Source organism: Apteryx rowi, unplaced genomic scaffold, assembly GCF_003343035.1.
Source record: "Apteryx rowi isolate R43461 unplaced genomic scaffold, aptRow1 scaffold_333, whole genome shotgun sequence".
NCBI lineage: Eukaryota > Metazoa > Chordata > Aves > Apterygiformes > Apterygidae > Apteryx > Apteryx rowi.
This window is the reverse complement of record NW_020449786.1, coordinates 13,084-40,793: the sequence shown is the minus strand read 5'-3', so window position 1 is coordinate 40,793 and position 27,710 is coordinate 13,084. Positions and strand designations below refer to the sequence as shown.

General features: G+C 36.4%; 1 protein-coding gene across 1 annotated transcript in view; it reads left to right on the top strand.

Annotated features, from left to right (window-relative positions):
* Positions 1 to 27,391, top strand: part of MALRD1 (MAM and LDL receptor class A domain containing 1) — an 81,411-nt gene extending 54,020 nt beyond the window's left edge. Inside the window, exons 13-17 of the mRNA XM_026071967.1 lie at positions 706 to 826; positions 23,199 to 23,351; positions 23,500 to 23,605; positions 24,946 to 25,313; positions 26,973 to 27,391. Of these exons, the coding sequence (XP_025927752.1) occupies positions 706 to 826; positions 23,199 to 23,351; positions 23,500 to 23,605; positions 24,946 to 25,313; positions 26,973 to 27,391 (1,167 nt within the window). The remainder of the gene's footprint in view (positions 1 to 705; positions 827 to 23,198; positions 23,352 to 23,499; positions 23,606 to 24,945; positions 25,314 to 26,972) is intronic.
* The last annotated feature ends 319 nt before the right edge of the window (positions 27,392 to 27,710 follow it).

The window sequence follows — 27,710 nt, the reverse complement described above, 5'->3', positions numbered from 1 at the left end:
TGACTGAACTTTACTTCCATTTGTGATCTGCTGAATATTTCCTTCTGCTTACAAATGCATCCTTACAACCTTACACTTACTGCACCACATGTAAAAAAAGTGATTTTTTTAAAATAAAAAAATCTTCATATCTTTGTATCTTAGCTTTATTTATAGGTAGAAAACTGGAAATGAGGAGAATCAATAATGAATTTGCTAGCTGGCAGAAAATCTTACACATTGTGTTTTAAAATATATCTTAACACACGCAACACACAGCATGGATTTGTTGTATGGAAATGCCTTGTTGACTTCAGCAGACATAGTATAGATGAATTCTTGTCTCAATTAAATGGAGCTGTAAACCCCCACATTTGGGTACCCTGAATAGCTTATTTTAAAAGGTGTATGATTTCTAATGGTTCCACCAGGAAAACAGTTCATTCAGGTAGTGATGGTTGTTACCACTTGTGGTTGAAACTGGATGATTTGGGTTACATAGCTTTCTGTAAAGGTAGTTATGACTTTTGAGAGTTAAGCAGTACRTTTTTGACTTCTGTCTTAGCATTCAAATTTCAATCACAGTTTTTGCTGGCTAATGATAATCAGAGTTGGTTGTAGGCAGTATTTACTTCCTGTACAGATGTAGTAAATTATAAGGGAATATATATGTATCTTTTTGTAATGTCATCTTTAATGAGCTTATTTATTTCTTTGTATTTACAGATAATTTTACAAGCTACAATTCCATCAAAAAATGCTACCGTTGCTGTTGATGATATCAGTGTAACAGAGGAATGTGGAGTTATGAATAAACCACTTTCAGGTATCAGCCAAGAAAGCAAAGGCAAGCTCTGTAGCTTTCAATAGACCTGCAGGACAAAACGTTGTGCTGCAATTTTTTTTTYGTTTTGTTGAAAAGTATTTTCAGGAAAATTGTTCTAGTTATGTGGATAATTTGTGACTTCTTCAAACAAAGTAATTCAATGAAAGAGTAGCTCTGTTCACAAATATTTTAACCTTTCATGGGCAGCTTGGTTTCTGCATAATCTTATTTAGACGCTACAACTATGCAGATTGTAAAATCCCAATCAAAAAGTTACAGGGCTTTATATTGCCTCATTAAAGTTCATTACGGTACATTTTTAAAAAGCAAGAGAGAGGTAGCTTTCAGCTGTATGATATCATGTACTTTCTGTAAGCCAGGAAATTAAAATACTTCATGGGCCAGATTTTCAACCCATGTAAATTTTCGGAGTTTCAGTGGCTGATTTATTTATTTATTTATTTTAGTAGCTATCCCAGTTCACATCTACCAAGAATATGATCCTATTTAAACATTATTTAAATTCCTTCTATTCTGATATTTTGAAATACATTTTCCACACTATCTGTTAGATTAAACTGAGACTCAACTGACAACTTCAAAATACCTGTAAGAAAGTAGAGCAACCTCAGAAAAAAGTCCATTTGTAGTAAMGGGTTCCCTATAATGAAGACTTTCATCCTGTGTTACACRTTAGCTGCTAAAACTAGTTTACAGTCGAGCTTCTGTGAAGTAAGCTGTCGTGGGAATTTCCAGATGTCATTTACTATGTGGTATCTGCCATTATTCACATTTGGATGCTGAGATAAAAACAAAGTATCCTACATCTTCCACTGAAGGGCAAATTCCGCTGAATTTTCCTTGGGGCAAGGGGATACACCCATCATTGCTATCAAATACCTAACATACAGTTAAGCAGTTACAGTCCTGCTAAACTTGTCTGTGTGCCCATCCTCTGTAATCTCAAAGTGGAAATGGATAGAAACATATAATAACTATAACCTTCTGTCAGACTTGTGCTGCATCTTGGTGCTCTTTATTAGTAGTGACTACTTCTCTAAAATGGTGTGGACATACATGCAGTTAGTGGTAATACTGATGGGTTATACCCAGCAGAAATCTGGGTATATTTCTTCTTGATTAGAAAATTTAAAGGCATAGTAGAAAATTGCAGTCTTGTGTTTTTAATGTTTCCCTGATCCCCATATATGATCCAATTGGCAATAGCTAGGTATTTGAAGAAAAAATAATTTGCTTTACTTATTTTCCCTACAACTCCCATATTTTCTTATCAGTCACAAAGGTACAATTTTTAGCAAGGTGTGCTTTTTCAAAAAAAAAAAAAAAAACCTGTCTGAAAAATGGTTATGAGTATCTAAATAAGCTAATTTAAACAAAAAAGATGAAAAGTTGCATGTCATTCCTCTCTCACTGGCTCTCTCTTTAGAACTCTACCGAAATAAAATTGGTAATCTTTGCTTTTTTTTTCTTCATTTAAATTGGGGGTGTTTTCTCATGTGTAGTTTGAGGTTGCAAGCTAGTAGTGGTATAAAAACAACTTCAGCTTTTTGGAATTCTCATTGTGAACTGAACCCACTATTTCGTCAGAGAAATTGTTTCTGAAACCAGTTACAGCACAAAATTTTTGTGGAAGACTTGCTTTTGATTGTGAGGAAAAAAGGCAGGCTGTTGAACTAGCTGTGAGAGAGAGACTGTGCACAGAGCCTCTCCTCTAAACTGGAGCTTGGCCATTGACCTCTAAGGTGTTTTTGATATATTTTCATTCAAGTGTTTGAATACTGTCAAGAATAATACACTGGTAAAGGCCCCAGAACTTAATATCAATTGTATTTTCTATCAAYTGTGATGTAATCTAGCTCACTTTATAGGCGATTCCACATGCTTTGTACATTGTTATATTCAAAGATGATAAAAAGTGCATTTTACAATTTTATACATRTGTTTTTACATGTATTTTCCTTTCTATTTTTTAAGGGGAAACAGAGTTTACAGGCACTAATTCTTCATCTTTTTACTGTGCACCGGGACTTTTTTCATGTGGGAATGGAGAATGTATTTCATCTGACAAATTTTGTGATTTTACACCTCACTGTTCAAATAGCTGTGATGAAGCCAACTGCCGTAAGTGAAAAATCTAAAAATAATCTACATTGTTAGGCTGCCTGTGAGCATGTTTATTTGTCCTATTTGCAAGGTTTCCATTACTTCATAAACGTTGTCATTTAATTAAAAGGAATAGCTCTCAAGAAATAGTTATTTCAGTTTGATTTTATTCTGATTTTTCTCTTTTTTTAGCTGTAGCAACTACTTCCCTCTTAGGATTAAAAACAGGAAAAAAGGACTTTGATTTAGTATTTAGTGGTAAGAATTGCTTAAAATACAGTATTTTATTTTATAACTGCTAAGGTGTTAAATATTAGGTGTAGTGAATAAAGGCCTAATCTGTAACATCCTGGAATCTGATTCAGGCAGCCATTGTAAAGCAAATCAAAAAGAACATGTGCCATACACACTCTTGCACACAAGGTCTTGCACATACTCCCATTCTTACAAAAAAAGCTAATAAAATGAGAGGAAAATACATTTCACATGTACAAATTTGGAAATTGTGTGGCAGCACTGTGCAAGATACCTCTTTTTAAAAGTTAGATGGTCCTTCAATTGCATCTGAGAAACAGTGAGACTGAAAACATTAATGATGCCGTGGTCACAGACTCATGCTCAAACTTTGTGCATTTTGTGTGCCTAATTTTAATGCGATGATACCAGAGCTGGATTGGTAAATAAAGCAGTTGTGCAGAAACATTGTCGCAGACATAATTTAGGCTGTGTCCTGTGTTCCTGCTCTGATGTGCTGTGGCACCTGTCTGGGCTATGTGCCTGTGCTTTCTCTGTGTGGAATCTAACACATGGGAAAGTAGAGAGAGATAGTGTATCGCTGAGTCCTCCTCCAGTGTAGAATCAGGAAGGAGCCCGGATTGCTTTTTGCTTGTAATGCGTAGCTTCAGAAACCTTTTAGATTCATTCAATTACCTGCTCTGCATAAGAAATCAGTTACGCTTTTCATCTGTGAAAATGAATCCCTTGGTATTGCGTTGAACTGTTGACCGTGCTATAAAAGTCTTGATGCATTTGCAAAGGTGAGATTTCGTGATCAATACTTAGTACAGGATTTTTGAAAAATGCAGCATGATTGTTTCTAGCATTTCAGCAAAAAATCATCAGAAATGTAATGTAGAGAAGATACAGTATTTTCTAACTATATTGTGTTATACATCACAAAGTATAAACTTCTTCACAGGTGCTAATACAATTAAAATCCCTAATTAATTTTTTTTAGGGAATTTGAGAGGTGTTGCTCAGATAAATAAAGAACTATTTGACTTTTAGCACATAGCTGAAATAGTTGCAGCTTTTATCCGTAGTCCTACAATTTCTTTTCAGTTTTAGTGTCAGATCTTTCTTGGTTAAAGCAATGGTGTTCAAAGTTTTAGTGGCTTGTAAAGATTTATATCAAAAATATTCAGAGCTTGAAGTTAGGAAACCACTTTCTCAATCCAGTAACTTTTTCATTAGCTAAACCCAGAAATAACTAAAAGACATTCACTAGGCAGAATGTCCTTCCTCTTGTCGACCACAGTGAGAATGGGGGGAAAAAAGTCTGATGTAATTATAGAACAGTTGAGGTTAGAAGGGACCTCTGGAGATCATCTGGTTGACTCCCTCGCTCAAAGCAGTGTCAATTAGAGCAGGTTGCCCAGGACTGTGCCTAGTTGGATTTTGAATATCTCCAAGGATGTAAACTCCACAACCTCTCCAGGCAGTCTCTTGCAGCATTTGATCCCTCTTACTATAAAAAAAGATTTTTCTTGCGTTCAAATTGTTTTTCTTTTATTTCAGTTTGTGCCTGTTGCTTCTTGTCCTTTCACTGGGTACCACTCAGAAGAGTCTGGCTCTGTGGTCTTTACTCCCTCCCATCAGGTATTTATACACCTGATCCCCCCAAGCCTTCTCTTCTCAAGGCATGAACAGTCCCAGCTCTCTCCACCTCTCCTCGTGAGACACATGCTTCAAAGCCCTCATGTTCATGGCCCTTTGCTATACTCAATCCAATATGTCCACACCTCTCTCATACTGGGAAACCTGCCCAGGTCTGGACGCAGCACTACAGATGTGGCCTCACCCGTGCTGAGTAGAGGGGCAGGATCACCTCCCTCGACCTGCTGGTGACACACTTCCTAATATAGCCGAGGATGCTGTTGGCTGCCTTTGTTGCAAGGGCACGTTGCTAGCTCATGGTCAGCTTGTCCACCAGGACTCCCTGGTCTTTCTCTGCAAAGCTGCTTTCCAGCTAGTCAGTCCCCAGCCTGAACTGGCACATAGGGGTTTATTCCTCTCCAGGTGCAGGACTTTGCCCTTCCCTTTGTTGAACTTCCTGAAGTTCCTCTCTGCCCATTTCTCCAGCCTGCTGATGTCCCTCTGAATGATGGCACAACCATCTAGTGTATCAATCACTCCTCCCAATTTTTTATTGTCTGCAAACTTGCTGAGAGTGCACTCTATCTCATCATCCAGCTCATTAATGAGGATGTTAAACATCTTATGATGGAGGGTCCCTGGGGTACCCCACTCATGACTGGCCTCCAGCTGGACTTCATGCTGCTGATCACAACTTTGAGCCTGGCTGTTCAGCCAGATTTCAGTGCACCTCACTGTCCACTTATCTAGCTCGTACTTTCTGTTATAAGATGTTATAAGAGTGTTAAAAGCCTTGCTAAAGTTGAGATAAATAACAACTGCTGTTCTCTTCTCATCCACAAAGCCAGTCATCCCATCGTAGAAGGCTATCAGGTTGGTTAAGTGTGGTTTTCACCTTCATAAATCCATTACCCTCAGTCACCTTCTTGTCCTTCACGTTTTTGGAAACAGTTTCCAAGATTATTTACCTGATCACCTTCCCAGGGATCGGGATGAGGCTGACCAACCTGTAGTACCCTGGATCTTGCCCTTCTTGAAGATGGGAGTGACATCTGCTTTCTTCCAGTCCTCAAGAACTTCTCTCAGTCACCATGACCTTTCAAAGATAATTAAGAGTGGCCTTTCAGTGACATTGGCCAGCTCCCACGGCACTTGTGGGTGAATCCCATCAGGTCCCAGGGACTCGTGTATGTCCAGTTTGTTTAAATGTTCTTTAACCTGATCCTTCTCCACTGAGGGAAATTCTTCCTTGCTCTGGACTTTCCCACTAGGTCTCAGACATCTGAGTTTCCTGAAGGCTGGTCTTACCAGTAAAGACCGAGGTGAAGGAGGTATTGAGTATCTTGGCCCTTTCCATGTAACTTTGTCACCAGGTCCTCTGCCCTCTTAGCGGAGGGCCCACTTTTTCCCTAGTCTTCTTTTTGCTACTGATGTACTTACAGAAGCCTTTCTTATTGCCCTTCATATCCCTTACCAGCTTCAATTCCAGGTGRGCTTTGGCTTTCGTAACGCCATCCCTGCATGTTCAAACAGCATCTCTATATTTCTTCTGGGTCACTTGTCACTTCTTTCACCTCTTGTATGCTTCCTTTTTATGTTTTGTCAGGAGCTCCTTGTTCATACATGTAGACTTCCTGCTGCCTTTCGTTGATTTCCTGCTCATCAGGTTGGACCATTCTTGAGCTTGGAGGAGGTGATTCTTGAAAATCAACAAACTGTCCTGGATTCCTCTTCTCTCCAGGCCTGTATCCCATGGGATTCTTCTGAGCAGGTCCCTGAGCAGGCCTAAGTCTGCTCTCCTTAACTCTAGGGTTGTGATCCTGTTTTTCCCTTGTTCCTTCCTCTCATGATCCTGAGCTCTGCCATCTCACAGTCAGGACTGCCCCCAACCTTCATATCTCCAACTGGTTCTTTCTTGTTTGTAAGCATCAGGTCCAGCAGAATGTCTTCTCTCATTGGCACCTTGATCATCTATGTTGTCATCAATGAACTCCAGAGACCTCCTGGATAGCTTGTTGCCCTTCCAGCAGATATTGGCATGGTTGAAGTCCCCCATGAGGAACAGAGCCTGCGAAGTGAGGCTTCTTCCAGCTTTCTAAAGAAGGCCTCATCTACTTCTTCCTGATCAGGCAATCTGTATCTCAGAATATAAGACCATGTAGGTACTCTTATCTTAATGCAAGATGTTAGGAAGGGAAGTATTATGGAAAAGACTAGATGAATGAGACCAGTGGTGAGTATATTGTTTTTCTTTTGCTTATTTAGCATGTTTTGAAATAAAGAAAACAAGATATGGTATCCTTAAAAGTTCAAAAGTAATAGATCACAAACATACCCTAAATAGTCCTCAGTTTCATCTGGGGTATTTTGAATGATTTCTAAAAAGCATAGTTATGATGCTCAGATCCACATCCTGGATTGGTTGCAGAGAATTAGTAATACTCAATATGAGCAGAATGAGATAATTACATTTATTTTTATAGATGAACCTTTATGAGATTTGGAACCTCTGGATTCCAAGTATTTAAAAAAAAAAAAAAAAGTCAAAAGATTCTGAATTAAGAATAGCAGGATAAAATTTTAATAACCCATTCTGGCATCCTGCATAATGCATACCATAAGTTTAATATTATCTCTCTTCTGTCCTCTGGAATTTTTCTGATGTTTTGTGACTCATGAATGTTGCTGTAAATTTTCGTTGAGGCCAGGCCTTTAAAATTCCCTTTTTTCTGATCATCACATTTTTATAAATATTTTAGTTCAGTGACTTATTGAACATACTCTTCTTTGAGATGCTTGGAAAACAGTCCCCATTGTTATATATGAATAAATGATCTAGCTTTTCCCCAAAACACACAAGAAAATTGTATTACATACTTTTGCTTCTTCTGCACTGTTAATGCCCAGTTTAAAGGTTTTCAACAAACTTTGCCTGTGCACACTTTTAGGCTAGTATTTCTTAATGTTTTGAAATTTGCGGACCTTAAAACTTTTCRAGCAAAACTCACAGGCCATCTTGTGAATTGTTTCCACAGTTACTTCCACTGTTTTTACTCTCAGCCAATGTGTTCTGTTTACTTTTAATAAATATATTCAAATCATGATCACTTGCCCCAAACAGGCATAGCTTTTAGTTATGTAAACAAGCTTCTCTATTCATTAAGAAGTTGAATGTAGAATAGAATATATTGGATAAACTAGACTAGGACTTTTTCTGCAGTATATTTAACAGCTTCTGACAGTGCACTCTTACCAATGTTTTTTAAGGAATTCTAAAGATATTTAGTGTAAAAATTTGTGTGTACCAGTCAGTTTGAAGTATCCCATGAGAAGCACAGTTCTTTTCTCCTTTTCTCCTCCAATGTACAGGAATATACTTAACCTATTATTTTCTTTCTTTAGTCTCTTCTGGAAATATGCCAGCTCTTCTTCATCATTTGCTTATCAATTCGACATTCTGTAATGAACTCCATGGTGATCTCCTTTCAGCCAAATAGCTTCTTTTCCAATGCAACTTTATATTCTTTGCAGCTCTGGTAGTAACACTATCTTTTAAACATGTGCATGCATGTATAAAATCTGTATAGCACAATAACATATTGGTAAAGAGCAGGCAGATCTATTACTTTTCCTATATCTAGGAAATCAGTCTTCAGGTAATCCAGCACAATTTGTTATTGGTAAATCCATATTACAGTCTAGCCCTGTTCCATTTACTTTGTATTTTAATGCTTTTTTTCAAAAAGTGCTGAAGCATTCGTTACTGGGTTATAATTGCCAAAATTTGTCTGGATTACTCTCCCATTACTATTCTTAAATTCAAGTACTGTGATTTCTGTTCTCTGATCAAATAATAACACTTTCAAGTTAATAGTTTAATTAAAAACATTGCTAATAGATTTATGGTTTTGTGCAAAATCTCTTTCACTGTTCTGGGATGGCAGTTTAACCTTTAATCAACACAACTAAAATCTTGGAAGTTTCCACTTCAGATATGGTCATTTAGATTTCAGCACTCCCTCTCCTTTTAGCTATTCAGGCTATGTTTCCATTTCGACATTATACCCTTCCTCAAAATGAAGGCAAATGTTCAGTTAGCTGCTTAACCATACCTATATTATCCTTAATCATAGGCTTCCTATATGGCAACTCATTTTCTCTTTCTTTATTCTCTTTCTAACTATGTAACTGTAGATCCTTTTATTATACCCAAGTCTCAGTTGCCCGGACTTGCATTAATGATGCCATGCTCAGTAGAACTATGGAGCCATTATAAGTATATTTACAATTGGCTTTGCTGTCAATATATTGTTGCCTATTACAAATTGTTGTCATGCTGCTGATACGAAGCAGCATTCTACATCCTGAATACAGAAGCACCTGAGCTTGCTCAGTGTGTGCTAGCACTGCAATTTGAGCATGGGAAGCATAATGTAGGTACAAAAATGTCTCTGCAAGTAGTTTAGCATGTTGATTGTTCCCAAGCAGTAAACTTAACTTTCAGTGTTTAGTCTGGTGGTCTTTAGTAATAGGACTTCTCTTATAATTCTTCCACAAATTGATTCTGATCCAGATCAATTTTGTTTTGTCTGTGCACCTGCGTATTTCCAATGTAATTTATATGTATTTATATTGTACAACGATGTTTCACCATCTTCATGTTTACTCGGTCTCTTATTATCCACTAAATACAGCATTTCAGTCATGATGGCAGTTCCACCATATTTCTGACATCCTGTTAAATCCAGTTCTATGCCTTGCAGAATTTGTTTTTACATTTTGGTATATAGATTCATGCAGTTGGATGCAAACATCTCTTTTTTTTCTCAGTCATTTTTCCTCATTTCTTAGCTTGAGTAAGTACAGATGTTTTGTTGACCTCATCATCTATAATTGCTTTGTTCCTTTCATCAATATTAACGTTTATTTCTATGCTAGTCTATCTCCTGGTGATTGTATACTCCTTAACCTTGTTGATGTAACTTTTTTCCTCCTGGTATGAGAATCAAACAAGGAGATTAAAAGGACTTAAAATGGGTTTTCCAAATGTTTTTAATTTAAAGCTTTTTTATCGTTTATTCCAGCAAGATTATTCCCTTAGATGCTTGTGTCTATCCAAGTCCACTGATCAAGAAGAATCTTTTTGTAGTTTTCTCTTCTCACAGCATCAGTCCTTGATTTTTGTTACCCCATAAATGAGCTCTTCTGTCTGTCAGAACTGGAAGAACTCTGTTGAAGGTCTCCAGTTCTCTGAGTGTCTTCCCTATGTTGCTACATAGTGTAGCTGTTTTAGTTCCTGGTTCTTGTAGGAAGCTGTCTTCTAGCATTAATTTCTACATTTTGGTATATAGATTCATGCAATTGGATGCAAATGTCTCATTTTTCTCAGTCATTTTTCCTCATTCCTTAGCTTGACTAAGTACAGAATCTCTAGTTCTGTCTCTTCTAATCTTTTGCATCTTTGGATCATTCTGTCTGTTGCTGATGTTTGCAGACATTGATGTGTTATCATAATTCCTCCTTGAATTCCATTGCATCTTCTCTGCTGCCTTTTCCAACCCCTCTGCTCTCCCATATTCTTCTTTCTTCCCAGTATATGTTTCTTAATTGTATTTCCACTATAATACTTTACTGCAAGGGGGTCTCTTTCTCTGCCTTGCCTTCATGTTTATATGGTTCCTTGCTAATCCTTTTTTAAGGGTCTGTTCAGTTTGTTCAGCCAGTGCCTGGCATATTAAGTTGTTTAGGGATTATCATTTTCTTTCTTATATTTTAAAACTCCTTTCTAAAGTTTGCTATTGAGTTCAGATGTGTCCTTAGCCCTTCTCATCTGTGACCTAGCAGAAAGAACAAAAAGAGCACAGACAAAAAATGGTTACATCAAACAGCCATTCAAAGGTAATATGCAGCTTGCAGTTTTTACATGCAGTCCTCCTCTTGTTTTCAGGTTGCCTCACTCCTGAACAGATAGTAACAACTTATATCTAATACGCCAGTCCCGTGACTTTTCCCTCCAGTTTTCAGTAATATCAGCTGGATCAGACTTATGAAGGAACAGTTGTAGTTACTCATTTTCCTGACTGAAAGTCCTTAGCATATTGTGTAATTGTCCTGTTATTGAAGGCCAGTATTATTTTTATGTTGAGACTGGTTTTGTTAATGTAAGATTTTTTTTTCTGTTAAGTTCTTGGCRTGTTCTGAGCCCTGAAAGAAACTTCTTGTTGGTGCTTATGAAACATTTTTGGTTAGTGCTGTATTTGCTTACTTATTCTGGTGGATTAGGCTGGATCAGCAAGGACAAAAATTTCTCATTGTTTGTACATTTGCCCGAATAGTCTGTGAGGTTTGAGGTGACTTATCTTCAACCCTCTAAGGATAGGCACCAGTCTTTCCCAGTCACTCTTTCCTTTGGCTGTTCTGCCTCTTTCTATGTTGTATTTATCACTGAACTTTTGAGATTGAGGCCTTTTTCAAAGTCTAGTAAAGGCTTTTCTTACATCCCTAAGTGAAAACCAGGCAGCTTTATTTCCATTGGAAGCCACAGGGGATGGTATATAATTGTGAAATTATTTTGTGTAGGTATGTAGGCAATATCCTTTGCAAATTACTGAAGGTAATGGGTGGAGGAGAATGAAAGAGAATGGAAGGAAGCAGTTGCTATTACAACATTTGGCTGGTGATATCTAGCTCCACCCTCACTACTCTTTCTGTTGCGATGGAAAAGATTTGTTGTCCAAGGTTAACTAAGATATCTGTCATTTCGCTGCTTGTAAGGAAATGGAAAGTAAGGAAATGGTTAATGTGGAAGTAGTCTGGGTAGAGGAAGATTTTTATAGATTTACGTGTATGGGGGCCTTTGTGATTTCTTAGACTAAGTAAAAGCYGTCCTTAATTTATCTAAAAATAAAAGCATATTTCAATTATTTTATTTTGACACCAATAGCTGTAGTGAATTATTGTAACTATTTACATGTCATCAAATAAAATACTTTATTTTTCATGTATATATTTTCATTTACATATTTTAACCTGATGAGTGACATCTTAGTCTGATGACAACATTTTGAGGAATGCATTTCATGGGGAGTTCTAGAAAGCTTTACTTTTGTTCAGCTTTAGAGGAAAAACGTTTCAAAATCTTAAAATTTCTTCAAAACTGAATTGCATTCAACTATTTCTAGGAATAACTTCCTTTGTCTTTATGGATGGTTGTTTGCAAACATTAGTGAGCTTTCCTGACAGACAGTTTTTGTGGTCATCTAAAATTTCTCCTGGTTGCTACATACGTCCTCTTCCTTCTTGCAGTTTGGCCAAACAAGGTCTGATAGGTGTACATTGTATTTATAAAATTCTTTTAATTTAACCCAGTTAATGCATGCTTTCAGGTAGTTGTCCTAAATAACACCATTGCACTGAACAATTCAGTTTTCGCTACGAATGACAGTGTCAACTTTAGTAAGTATTGAAATTTAGTAATGCTAATGTACTGAGTCAGGAATCTTGATGAAGTACAGGAGGGACTCTAGCCTGAACTTGGGTTAGGAACTTTCCTGTGTACTAGGGAGCTGCAATTCAGTACTCTGATCTCTTACCATCTCCTCCATTCCCCCACCCCTTATAAAAAATTTTGTTTGAGCTTGAAACACTACATTTGAAAGAAAATACAAGATCTTGGTCGCATGCCTTATTTCTGGTCCAAAGCCGCTCCTGCTAAAATGAAATACTAAACTTTTTATGCTGCTTACCATTGTTCCCAGGTTATTCAATCAGAGTCTTGATAAGAGTGTTTATAAGACCAGTTGCTTTTTAAAAACACATATTAAAGAAAAAGGTAAACCTTTGACCTTCATATGAAAGTTATGCAATTACAAACAAAATGATACAATACTTCTGTGGTTCCACAGTCAGCAAATATGCCATGACATAGAACTATGCTACTTAGTACAGAGAGCAGAAATACCCAAGAGGGCAGAATTTCCCAATATTTTCCATGATATATTATTAGAAGACACTCAAAGCACTGACWGTCCCAAAACACTTCTCAGTGCTGAATAGGGTTGAAGAACCTTCAAGCATGAAAACAAAGTACAGGCATTATCTCAGAGATATTGCAGGTTTGGTTCCAGACCACCACAATAAAGTGAATATCACAATAAAGTGAGTCATGTGAATTTTTTGGTTTCCCAATGCATATAAAAGTTATGTTAACACTATACTCTAGTCTATTAAGTGTGCAATAGCATTATGTCTGAAAAAACAGTGTACATACCTTAATTAAAAAATACTTTATTGCTAAAAAATGCTAACCATCATCTGAGCCTTCAGCAGGTTGTAATCTTTTTACTGATGGAGGGTTTTGCCTCGATGTTGATGGCTGCTGACTGRTCAGGGTGGTGGTTGCTGAAGACTGGGGTGGCTATGGCAATTTCTTAAAATAAGACAGCAATGAAGTTTGCTGCATCGATTGACTCTTCCTTTCACAAAGAATTTCTCTGTAGCATGCAATGCTGTTTGATAGCATTTTACCCACAATAGGACTTCTTTCAAAATTGGAATCAATTCTCTCAAACCCTGCTGCTGCTTTATCAACTAAGTTTATGTCATATTCTAAATCCTTTGTTGTTGTTTCAACAATGTTCACAGCATCTTCACCAGGAGTAGATTCCATTTCAAGAAACCACTTTCTTTGCTCATCCATAAGAAGCAACTCCTCATCCATTAAAGTTTTATTACAAGATTGCAGCAATTCAGTCACATCTTCTGTTCCCCTTCTAATTCTAGTTCTCTTGCTGTTTCCTATTTTTCCATTTCTGCAGTTACTTCCTCCACTGAAGTCTTGAACCCCTCAAAGTCATCCATGAGGACTGGAATTAACTTCTTCCAAACTCCTGCTAATGTTGATATTTTAACCTCCTCCCATGAATCACAGATGTTCTTAATGGCATCTAGAATGGTGAATCCTTTCCAGAAGGTTTTTAATTTACCTTGCCCAGATCCATCAGAGGAATCACTATCTATGGCAGCTACAGCCTTGTGAAATGTATTTCTTAAATAATAAGACTTGAAAGTTGAAATTACTCCTTGATCCATGGGCTGCAAAATGGATGTTGTGTTAGCAGGCATGAAAACAACATTAATCTCGTTGTACATCTCTCCATCAGAGCTCTTGGGTGACCAGGCRCATTGTCAACAAGCAGTAATATTTTGAAAGGAATCTTTTTTTCTGAGCAGTAGGTCTCAACAGTGGACTTAAAATATTCAGTAAACCATGTTGCAAACAGATGTGCTGTCATCCAGGCTTTGTTGTTCCATTTATAGAGCACAGGCAGAGTAGATGTAGCATAATTCTTAAGGGCCCTAGGATTTTCGGAATGGTAAATGAACATTGGCTCAGCTTAAAATCACCAGCTGCATTAGCCCCTAACAAGAGAGTCAGCCTGTCCTTTGAAGCTTTGAAGCCAGACATTGACTTCTCCTCTCTAGCTATGAAAGTCCTAGGTGGCATCTTCTTCCAATAGAAGACTGCTTCGTCTACACTAAAAATCTGTTGTTTAGTGTAGCCACCTAAATCAATTATCTTAGCTAGATATTCTGGATAACTTGCTGCAGCTTCTACATCAGCACTTGCTGCTTCACCTTGCACTTTTRTGTTATGGAAATGGCGTCTTTCCTTAAACCTCATGAACCAACCTCTGCTAGCTTCAAACCTTTCTTCCTGCAGCTTTCTCACCTCTCTCAGCCTTCATAGAATTGAGGAGAGTTAGGGCCTTGATCTGGATGAGGCTTTGGCTTAAGGGAATGTTGTGGCTGGTTTGATCTTCTATCCAGGCCACTAAAACTTTCTCCATATCCGCAATAAGGCTGTTTCACTTTCTTATCATTTGTGTATTTACTGGAGTAGCACTTTGAATTTCCTTCAAGAACTTTTCCTTTGCATTCACGACTTGGCTAGCTGCTTGGCACAAGAGGTCAAGCTTTTGGCCTGTCTTGGCTTTCGACATGCCTTCCTCACTAAGCTTCATCATTTCTAACTTTTGATTTAAAGTGAGAGATGTGCGACTCTTCCTTTCACTTGAACACTTAGAGGTCATTGTAGGATGATTAATTGCCCTAATTTCAATATTGTTGTGTCTCAGGGAATAGGGAGGCCTGAGGAGAGGGAGAGAGAAGGGGGAACAGCCAGTCAGTGGAGCAGTCAGAACACACACAACATTTATTGATTAAGTTTGCCATCTTACAGGGCACGGTTCGTGGCACCCAAAAGCAATTACAATAGTAACATCAAAGATCACTGGTCACAGATCATCATAACAGATATAATAATAATGAAAAAGTTTGAAATATTGTGAGAATTACCAAAATGTGACACAGAGACACGAAGTGAGCGAGCACCTGCTTTTGGAAAAATTGCACCAATAGACTTGCTCAACACAGGATTGCCACAAACCTTCAATTTGTAAAAAACACAGTATCTGCGAAGTGCAATAAAGCGAAGCACAATAAAACAAGGTATGCCTGTATAGTATTTCCATATGGTTGCCTCAAAATCATTTTGCTTATACCCTTGATCTTTCAAGGACCTTGGATTAAAAGGCTAATCATTTTAAAGTACCTAGTCATTATGTTTAATTCTGCTGTGATAAGAGGCTAGTTATAGATTTGTCATTAGATATTGATGACTAATGGCAGATTTACAGCTCTACATATGTTTAACCTCCCACACCCTCATACTTAGGCTTTTAGTGTCATAAATGCAATGTTTAGGTTGTCCAGGACAATATGTTCAAGTGGGCTAGTTCAGTTGAGCAACCTGCTATTGCCCTCAAAGGAGTGAAACAGTTATGGCTATAGCTGGCCCACCTGAGATAACAGTTGTCCTTGGTTGTCTTCTTCAACACTGAGGAAAAGGCTGATGGTTTTCCAGCCCACCCAAGTTCCATTTAATTGCATAAAGTTGGGCAGCCACCTGCTCCAAAGCTTAATTTCTCTTTGTGAAAAGAAATGTTTCCTAGAACATTTCAGGCTTCTATTTTACAACATTGGTGTTCTTCAGTTATTTGGCTTCTTATTCTGTGACATAGTATTTGCATGTACTTTGGCTATATATTTTGATTTGTAAATTTATTCTTAGCTGTGCTTCATAAAAATCTCAGCCATATGTTCAGAATCTATTTTTCTTTTAATCAGCATGAGAATAACATTTTRATAATTAACATAAGATAATATCTTTATTGTATAGTCTATTTTAACTTTAGTTAATGCCAGATATTTTTTTGTAGCTTCCCACTTTGATCTAATCCCTGGGAATCTTTCGGCTTTGCTGCATTCTGTCTTTTCCACCAAATTTTGAGGGGAATAATTTTATGCCACATTTATGTAAAGTACCATCAGTCAAAACTTGATGGTATATTGAAAGTATTCTGGTACTATATGGCTTGTGTGTTCATTATAGGGTTCAAGAAGCTATGCTTAAATGATCTAGTTCTGTTTGTGATTCTGAAAATAATTATTTTTATTATCTAGACATTATCTAAACTTTGTCTTAGACATTATCTATACATCTAGACTTTGTTTCCCGAATCCTAGTTTCATTGTACAAAAGTATACATCCCAAACAAAAAAAATCATTAGGATTTTTCTGACTGGTTGAGAAAAATGAAAAGAATATCAAATATAAGCTATTAAATGTTCTCTTTCTCGAGTACCACTACTCCTATTAGTTTACCTCTTTCCTTCTACAGCTGAAGAATTTACAATGGCTATAAAACTATTATACATGACTTCCATGCATTAAGGCAGAAGAGAGAAGTGACTGCCTCTTTCAAGCTGCAGATTTACAAGCAGTGACCTAACATATCTATCACATTGTGTGTTCGTGCTCTGGAATATGAATGTACAGTATCATTTCTAAAGTCTGCAGCCTATGCTTTTGGCACAGTCTAAAAGCTCACTTTTCCAATCAAAGAAAGACGATGATGGTATAGTGAATAAGATCCGACTGGAAGGAAATCTGGTATTCTAATTGTCTGATGCTTGGCAGTACACTTCTCCATGCTCTGTCTTTTGTTTCTTTTCTGTTTGCTTACAGKGTGGATTATCAGGTTTGGCACTGTCTCTTAACATCAAAATATTGTAGATAAATATATATACACATAAGTGTATGTATGAAGTTATAATTTAATATGTATAGCAATAATTGTGGTATTAGATATATATGTGAAGTAAAATACATTAGGAGATAAATAGAATATATATAGAGAGAAGGAATATAATTATAAAAGAAATATACATTTCATAGTTATTATCTCTACCGTGTACAATCTAGTGCCCTGTACACACTCAAGCAAGCCTTAAATGAAGTAGTTCATACACTGGAAGTAATCTATATATTAGCACAGAGTTTTATGTAGGCTGATATGACTTAGAAGGATTAGAAGAGAACAGTGCATGTATTGTTTTTTTAAAAAAATGTGATTTTGAGGCCTAATTATTTAACTGTCAGCACTGTTGGGCTTTTAATGGCTGCCTTTATAAAAGTGTAATAATTTCCTTAGTATTATCAGACATGTTCACAATATTGTCCATTACTAATCTTGCTGAAGTATACAATTTCTTATGTAATGCTATTTTTGGTTAWAAAGTAACTCTTCCAAAATTTGATCTTAGGAGTCAAAATCTACCATGACAAATGTCGGACTCGGATGCTTACTACTCCATATCAGCCAAAACAGATCAGCATTTTTTAAAAGATGAGGCCAGAAATAGCAGACAGTGCTGAGAGATGGGTTTAGTTAGGTTCAAGGAGGAAAATTAAGACTGTCATCTTGTGAACTGGAGAAGGGACCCGAGACTGGATCTCTATGGATAGGATACATTAAGATTAGGATCTGGGGAAGTAAATGGGGAGGAGATGGCAGTAAAATGCAGTCTATAGTGAGTGGAAACCACCTTTGGCTATAGAGAAGGAGAATGGCAGCAGAGGCTGCAGTGCTGGTGCTTGCTGGTGTGGGAGAGAAGGAACCAGGGGCTAGAGGAAAACAGGGAGGGAAGGAGCCAGGCTGCCTGCGGGAAGCAAAGTTGGTCAGAGACCAGTTGGTCAAAGAGTCAGCGATACAGCACCAGGAGAGATACAGTAATGAAAGATAAAAAGCTAGAGAAGAGAGAATAAAACAAGGAAATGAAAAAAAGGAATATGAATGTGGAGCAGTGGATGCTTTGGGAGGGAGTAGGATAAAACGTGGCAGTATGAAGCAGAGAACTGAAACCACACAGAAGGAACAGGAGCAAGGAGCTGTCTGGGGATACAGTCATGCAAAAAGATGAGAACTGGAGGAGGAAAGACTAGCTTACCTTTCCAGTGAGACTAGGACTGAGATAAGGGGTCAGAGAAAATGAGTTGTGGGACAGGTGAAAGGGGAAATAGGCTGTGGAAAGGAAGGGCATGGCAGAATGGGCAAGAGCRTTCTTCTGCCTGAGATGACATACACTTTCAGAAATGCTGTAGAACCTAGCTGTCGTGAATCTAACTTTTCTACTTTTGTCAGCAAATTTTTTATGTAAAATTTGAGCAAAAAAAGTATATCTCAATGTCTTCTAGTTATTCCTGTCTAGTTCTTTGCTACTTATGGACTATGACAACAAATACTGCATGAGCTCCAGTGGCAGAGACTCAAGGGGTTAATATCAAGATGGCCTGTATAACGGTCATGGGATCTTATTTTTCTGTTTGCTTTATTAAAAGCGGGAATGTTCCCCTTCAGTTATACAATGAAGACAGAAAGCCAAGCATGTGATTATTAGAGAATAGCTAAATCTCACTTGTTTTATTTGACTTGGACCTGCATCCCAAATCACCAGGTTTTTGGCTGCTCTAGGACAGAACTTTCTCAATTTCTCTTGTTGAAATTGTTTGGCATTGTTTAAGAAATAGAGTTTTCTTTGGACTAGCTGACTAACACTATAGAATAGAAGAGAGATTTGGACCCAATTTGCTAAATTTCAAAAGAAAACGTCAGCTGATTATTTGGGAGGCTTTTATTATTTTGGGATTATTTCCCATACTGTAATCACTCATTCCAGAACCTGAGAGGCACTCACTAATGACAGCATCATATGAACCAATGGATTTCCAGAAAATGTCAAAATTAATAAACCAGTGTGTTTGGACATTGTCTCACTTTAAAATACTCTTATTATGAAACTGCCTTTAGTTATAAGATTGCATATCTGTCTCTCTGCACAGGATGGACCTGCCCTGAAGATGAGTTGCAAAGTAATGGTTATTTTCATACAATTGCTTAGAAAATGAAATTGTAGCAAATGCATGTGACAGTTCAGGTTTCTTTTTTTTTTGCGGGGGGGGGGGAATATTTAGCTTAGATTTAGAGTAGATTAGTATTGCATGTTTTGTTTTCCCCTTGTAAAAATCTGAATCTTTGTAAGTAATCCAGCTAAATTACTTAGTGTTTGGAGACATGTAATGCAGTTACCTTGTTAAAAATGTAAGCACACAGTGAAATCACTAGTGTTTATTACAAAATCTTTTCCCTCTGTATATTTTGTCTGTCTTATCTGTGAAACTCATTACACAAGAGGAAGGCATCTACATATTGTCTACAAATAACATTTGCCTATTACTTTAAAAGCCTAGATGGCTGAAATCACAGATAGGTCTGTTCAGTTTCACAGCTATTGAAATGGATTTTCCCATAGAAATTAGCAGTGAAAAAAAGTATTCTGAAGCGTTTTGTTTCCTGTAGCCATTCTTTGAGGAGACTGGTATATGTCTTCTCTACAGGATTTTTACATTTAAACTGTGATTTTATAAATAAATAAATATATATATATAGGAGAATATTRTGATGCAAATCAGGATGACATTCAATTTTTGAATTTTGAACATTTATGTAGAAGTTATTTCTTTTTTTTTTCAAAACTGTAGGTGTAGGATGAGCTATTTTTTGATTTATGCTAATTCTTTAATAAATGACTAGAACATCTTCTAATTTTTTGACCAAACCTGGTTCAAGAAAGCATTTAAAGTATCACTTTAGACCCTTTTGGGGTGACACCAATCTTTAAAATAGTATTTGGGGATGGAAAGTTGGAATTAGGRGGACTCTCACTGGGATCTTGTATAAATCAAACTTGCCTGACCTTCAAACAGGAACATGTCTTTTTGTCTTTTTTTTCCTTTTAGCATTGTTTATTACTGACAAACTTCCACAATATTTTTTATAGACTGTTTTTTATACACTGTTTTTCAGTGTAGAAATTAGACTGGTACTCCTACAAAATAGGTATTGTAAAGGGCTTTAAAATAACTTTTCTCTGTTAAGATGCATATGTCCAAAGATAAACTGTCTTTGGTTCCTAAATATGAAGACATCAATAAATTGTCTTCTTTATGGCATCTAGTTATAAGTCTTTAAATTTATTTTAATATTGCTGATTAAGAAAAGWTGAATGTCTAGTGGCATGTTAGGGCCTTTTAAAACAGCTTTATAAGTGAAAGAAAAAAGTTGTAAGCCAGTGATGATGATGATATTTCCTCACCTGGATTAGTTCATGTGAAGTTTTCCTCAACATGGTGCTTTCGACATAAATACACACGTGCTGAGAGAGAAGGAGAGGTTTTTTGAGATGTAGAGATTTATGAACTTGAAGTCTTTGAGAAAAGCCAAAATCTTAAACATTTGTTTTTAAATACAGTTTTCAGCAGACTCTTTCTTAAATTTTTATTAGGCATTTGCTCAGGTAAAAGAGAGGCTGCACATCTGATCTGCGAAGGCCTTTGAGTGAAGTTCCTCAAAACAGAATATGGAAAAATCACTTTGCATAAGAATCCGGAGTCAGCAGGACTAGACTTTTGTGATCTAGACTTTTGTGATCACAACTCGGTTTAGAGATAACTAAATCTGCTGACACTGTAAAGGCAGCTTCCTCAAAACRTCAACAAAACCCAACTATCATGAAGTGCTCCACTCATGGTGCCACTCTGGTTCCTTCATGGTTATTGAGGAAGCTTGTTAAAAAAAAGAAGGCAGAATGGGCAGCAAAGAGAAATACAACAGTACARGCATGGAGACTATTAGAAGTAAAAAGGCATCTATCAAAGACCTGAAGCAATGTCCAAATGAAAAAAAGAAAGGATCATAAAGTTTGGTGGTTTGAATGTCAAAACACAGTAAGAATGACCAGAAAAAGTTTTAAGAAAAGCTCACAGTAAACTCTTCAAATACATGAGGCGCAGAAAGCCTGACAGAGTCTGTAAGGCCAGTTGATGGTCACAGTATAAGAAGAGAGAGTAAGAAAATAAGAAATAGCAGAAAGAGAATAAAGTGCTAGGAGAGAAAGTAAATTAATTCTTTGTGTGTGTTCACACCTGTGTAAGAAACTGCAGAGGTACCCAAGCTACATCCCTTCTCTCTGGGTAATCTGCCTACAACAGAAGCGCCAGGGAAAGAGGTCATTGGACAGTTAGATAACGGAAGTGTTAGTCAGCATCCACAACCGCATGCATTTGGCCCAGGCTCTACCAGCCTGCCCTATGCTTATATCTTTCCTGGGTGTTAAACAGTTGGTTTGAGTTTTAGTTGAAGTTTTGACRCTTATTTTATCTCAGTATATTCATCCAGGCTTAGATGCATGGTCTGCTGCTTCCTTTCTTTAGTGTTTTGTCTCTGTTACAAAGTTACAAATGCGCTAAGTCTGGGCTCAGATAACTGTTTTATCTTGTTTATTTGCCTCTTTTGGTGTATCCATCTGTGCCCGAAGTTTGTCATTTTACTTGCTTCTGCTCCCCTAGGAATGTAAAACAGTTTCTTGTATTTCTTGAAATCTCTGATGAGCAAAAAGGTAACCATAAATAGCTCTCCATGTCTCGTCATGATTGGGTTCTGTCAGTGGATTCTCAGTCCTTTCCATCATACCTAGGTCCTTGCATGTTTGCGAATAATTTTTTGTCTTCATTTTCTTCTATCAAAATATTCCATCAAAAATTTTAATCCTTCTGTTCTTTGTCACACTTGCTCTGTGTCGTTTTATCATCAGTAATACTGGGCCACGTCCGCCATACACACAGACATATTATATTTTCTTTGATCTATTAAATATTATTTGGCTTTCTGTATTTGTGGAGTGGTTTTTTTGAATCAGCATTAGTAGCTGTGCATTTTTATATGCTTTGGTTAATAATCCATAAAATAGTTCTTGTCTTTTTAGCAGCTTTAACTAAAAATAATATTAATTTGTATGGTCAGTAATTTTTCATTCTTTCTAACAAGTGATGTATAATTTTAAAATAAAAAACAGTTCTTTAAAAAGGAATAAAAAACAAAAAGCCTCCCATATCTTCCAGCAATAAACATTTATCTAATATTCTGTTTTCAAAGAGACTACATTTAATTCTGAAATGTGTATCTTTTGTATCATAATCATATGGCCACTAAAAGTTGTGATCCTATATGTTATGGAATAATGGTAGAATATTGAGGACTGTGTCTTAACGTTTTTGGATTTATTCTATGTATGCAAATAATAAATTATTATTTTAAAATTATTGATTTTTTAAAAATCTTTTGCATTAAAAGGATGTTCTAATTACAGGAATCAAAAATACCATTTTGTGATTTAAAAGGATCTTTTTAAATGCAAAAGAGCAGTATCTGAGGTTTCTTCATGTTAAAGTCATAAATATTTGTCAATTTATATTCATACATTACATCCTTCCACTCCTTTCTTTCCAGATGCATTTATTTTGCATTATACACATCTTCCAAATTATTGCTGCTCTTTTGATGAAAGCTTTGGTCATGGGAATGCAGCTAAATATATTTTTTCAACCTTAGTTACTGAAGTACTTTGTTTCAGATATGTCCTACTTTTACCAATATGATAATATCTCAATAATGTTTAATATTTAGCTTGAGTTGTATTAGAACTAGAGGAAGAGTTTTATTATCATTAATATACTTGCAAGATTCAGGAAATAAGGGATTCGATTCCTGGCTCCCATATAGATTCCTTAAAAGATTGTGCACAAGTCTTGTTATTGCTTTGTGCACACTCTGCAACATGAGGTTCATGAAGTGCCTTTTCAGTTCCTCTCTGCCTGCTCTGTGTACTTTGGCTGTGGTGCCTTTAAAGTGGAGACCTTATTTTACTGAATACATGGCATATAATGATGGCTTGGTTGTTCTTGTGGGACAGTTGTCTTAACTATTATAAAACAAATAACTCATCTTGTCCTCTGTCTCCCCATACCCCTTTCCTTGACTTTTGTCTAGGATATTGGTGATGTGTTAGAAATGTTTTATTTCCTTTTCATACTGTAAAGCTCATTTGGTACTGTTATGTTCAGAGACAAAGCCAAATGTCTCTTTGCTCATTTCAGCTGCTGTGTGTGACTTTGAAACAAACAACTGTGGTTGGCTTGAAACTGTAAATGAAGATGAATTTGACTGGGTAAGGAGTTCCAGTAGTGCTCTTCCACCTGCTTTTCAGACACAAGCTCCTCTGCAGGATCACACCTACAACAAGTCTGAAGGTAAGACAAATCAGGCCTAGAGACAAAGTGGCATAGATACAGCTGCCCTTCAATCAGATTTAAAGTGGAGGCTGTGAACCCTTTCAAAACTTTTAGAAATGCTTTCTTTCTTCAGCCTGAAAGGTTGTTTTCTGTTTTATTTCAATAGGTCATTTTATGTTCATTCTGAAAAACAGCAGCAACATTTCACAAGTTGCTCAGCTACGAAGCCCAAAGTTCAGCCAAACTGGATCAAGTTGCACAGTGTCTTTCTGGTATGAAAGAAGTTAGATTTAAATTTATGGATCATCTCACATAGCTTCTCTTGGACTGAAATGGAGGTTATAGTTTACAGCAGTATATGCCATCCTCCACAGTATTGCTGCTTTTTATTCTTTAATCATACAGTGTTCATTATGACCAATAAGCTGAAGCATTTGGAAAACAGAACTGAAATATGGGACTGCTTTGTTGCCATGCTTTGGGCAAAAATATATTAAAGGATTGTGTCTACATTTACATAGAGAAATACCACAGTCATTCTGATAACATTTCTGCTTTGGATAAGTCAGTCCCAAAATTTTAGGGAGTTTTGTTCTAGAATAGAAAGCCATCCAGAAATCTAGTACTACATTCATTGAGTTGTTTTTGGTATCCCAAAATTAGTTTGTGCCTTCTTTAAATGACAGCTCTGTTGCAAGAACTGGAGCCTCACTTCCCATCCTTTCCTTATATACATAAAAAAAAGTCCTTTCAGTTACTGCCCCAGGACTGCACAGAGATTGTGCTGTTCACAAAGAGGGACAGAAAAAATAAATCATAAGTTTTGTACTGAGGTCAGAGATGATACTACTGCTTAAATAAATCTGTTTGGACTGGCTTTAGTGCAGTGCTCAGTGTAGTGTTTCTGAGTATTGCATTTTCTGTAGATAAAAAAAAAGTCTTTTTGTCAGATTCATTACTTGAAAGTGGAGGGAAGGTAATCTTGCTATTTGGTGGAGTACACCTCTGGAAATTACGAATTGTTGGTTCTATTGCTGTTCTGTTCCCAGTTAAGATGTATCATTGCTGTTCAACCTTTTGACTCTCTACTTGTTTATTTCCAAAATTTTAAATTAGATATGGTATTATTAAACTCACTTATGTATTTATGGTTTTAAAATGCTTTGAGATCCTCCAAAAATGCTGTAAAAATGTGACATGTTAACAATAACTACCATAGATTGAAGGTGTGCTTTTACATTCAGTAAGTGTTCTTTTTTCTTTCTTGAAACTTCACAATTGTGTATTGAATTAAATTTATGAAAGACACATTAAGCATCTGAGTGAGCAGTGAACTCACTCTGAGTGAGCTTATTATGAAAGCAAAAGTCTCTTTCCAGTTATGGATTATAACTTAATGAAGTATACTTCTCTCATAATCTTAAATTCTTGAAATGAGCTTTAGATTCATATTTTAGCCTGCCCTGCTATCAATATCAGTATACAGAATGTGGATAGGCAATGAAGTCTTCCTATATTTCTCAGAGCTATAACAGAAAAGATATTGGTCCAGTATACTTGATGTGGTCTGTTCTCCTTGTTTGCATCCTTAACTTTGTTGCTATCATTTTAGGTATTACAATTATGGACAGTCAGTTGGAGCCGCAGAGATGCAATTGCTGGTGGATGGGCTGAAAGAGCCTACTGTCCTTTGGAGGATATATTACAACCAGGGAGATCAGTGGTTGAAGGCATTCATTCAGCTTGGACGCCTTCCACATCCTTTCCAATTATCACTTGATAAAATCAGTTTGGGTTTTTATGATGGCGTCTCAGCAATTGATGATATTATGTTTGAAAATTGTGCTCTTCCACCTCCAGCAATAAGCTGTGAGGGTCCTAATCGTTTCTGGTGCAGAGTCACAAAAGCATGTATTGACAGTTTAATGGTGTGTGATCTTGTGGATAACTGCGGGGATGGATCAGATGAAGACAACTGTAGTGAGTACTTTGTTATTCCTTACTTTATATCAAAACAAAAGTTACTTGCCAAGTTCATCMCTGGCATAGACAAGCACAGTACTATTACAGCCTATCAATGTGACAGCCACTAATGACACAACTGAATATAGTTACTGCTGAAATAGATTCTAAAAATTATTCTTAACCTAAATGCATATGATGAGTTACAGATGAATTTGAGGGTGAATGTAATTCATTTCCTTTATTAAAACTAGTCATATTTCTTTAACTTTTGTAAAATAAACCCATGTATTACAAGTTTATTCTCAAAGGGATAATTCATAGTCTGCCAATTGATTTTGGTTCAAGTGCTGACTTTGATTGCACTGATGGAAGTAGAACAAAAGGTGTATATGAACTGAGAGGAGTGTATGTCCTATCTATATATAATTCTCTGTCTACCTAGAAAATATTAATATGCCTGTATTACTAGAAGATACTAGTCATGCTGGAGATAATTGCACCTTTCCAAGAAAGAACTCATAGGAACTGAACAAAGCTATGGGTCATTCACATTCTCTACATTTACCTTGCAGTGCTGAAGGGTGTTGTTGATGATTTTTTTCCCTCATGATGATTTTTTTCCCTTCATCAATTTTAAGAATTCAGGAACATTAATATAAAACAAAATTAATAGCTAGCAGAAGMTTTATCACATCCTGAGGTAACTAAATTATGCAGATCACAATGAGGTTCAGAAATAGGGTACACTGTACATGCTTGAAGGGAATTGTACTAGTATCTGCTGAATAACAACTTAAACCTAATATGAATTAAAAGTAAAGCACAAACTTTCTAGCCTATCTCAAATTTGCCACTTGTAATAGGAAGTAATGCTTATCTTGTTTATAATCCATTTTGAGGTCCATAAATTATCCATGGTTTTGCAGTTCAGGACATCATAACAAATAACAGTTTCATTAAGAAAAGAACTAGAATTGGCCATTATGTCAGTTAGTCACTCTCTATGGAAGAGAGATGCAAAGATGGAAACCAGATTTTCCATCTCTGATACTCATTTTATTTTTTGCATTAGAAGTAATTGGTCTAATCAATATATTTTGGCTTGATATCAAGTAAAGTGAAATTGCATTATATAAATGTCTCTCTTGAATTTAGCTCTGAGAAAGTGGTTGCATTAGTATTACTAGGGACAATAAGGATGTAGAAACGGAGTTAAAATTTGATTTTATTTATCATGCAAAAACATCTTAGGTCACTTCTTATATCTACCACAACATCATACAGGCTACTGCAGTTTTAACTCCTTCATTCGTTTAAATTTCAGTTAAGGGACTTTGCATACTTTAATTATAAAAATATACACATTTATTTAATAATGTAATTAGTATAATGTTCTTTATAGTTCTATTTATTCAGTAAGTTAATTATGTGCAGTTTGCCAGATGTATATTAGAAGAGACACTAATTAACTAAAGTGGTTTTTTTGTTGTTTTTTTTTTGTCAAGGCAGTGTAAAACTATTCTTCAAAGGGAAATTTTTGCAAGGGGAAAAAGAAAATGTTTGGGTTTTTTTTCTCTATATTAGAAGGAAGGTGAATGAAAAATACATCAAAGTAGTATCAATGTTTGATACTACTTTCAGTACTTTACAGTCTGTTCTGTTTACATGTTTCAGATCCTGACCTACAGTGTAACTTTGAAAATGGGCTGTGCAATTGGGAGCAGGACATAGAGGATGACTTTGACTGGATCAGAAAACAGGGTCCAACCCCCACGCTTAATACAGGCCCGTTAAAGGATCACACAACAGGCACGGTCAGGGGACACTACCTCTACATGGAATCCTCAGAGCCTTATGTATTCCAAAATAAAGCAGTTTTGCTTAGTCCTGTCTTCAAGCCCTATGGCAACGAAACTTGCATTTTCCGCTTTCACTATCATATGTTTGGAAAGCAAGTTTATAAGCTGTCAGTCTTCCAGAGAACTGAGAGTAATACCAAGGGACAGCTGCTGTGGTACAAGTTTGGAAATCAAGGCAACAGATGGATAAGACAGACACTCCATATCAATAGCTCTAAGCCATTTCAGGTATGACCCTTCTAGTCTGTGATATACTCACTTACTGCATCATCAAACACTGCATAATCTGAAAGCTGTTAGTAATTGTCTGATTAAATTGACTTTGAAATAGATGTGTAGTGTTTTGACTAAGTATGTTCCAAATATTTAGTTTTTGTGGAAGTTGCTTTTCCCTCTAAAAAAAGGTGATTATAATCTTTTGAATATGAACCTATGATATATAAAGTAGGTGTTATTTTTGTTTTTCTAGCATTGAGCACAACAAATTTTTCTGTGAACCTGCTACAGAACAGCTTGGCAAAAATTTTGGTTTATTCAAAAGAAGCCGTGGTGA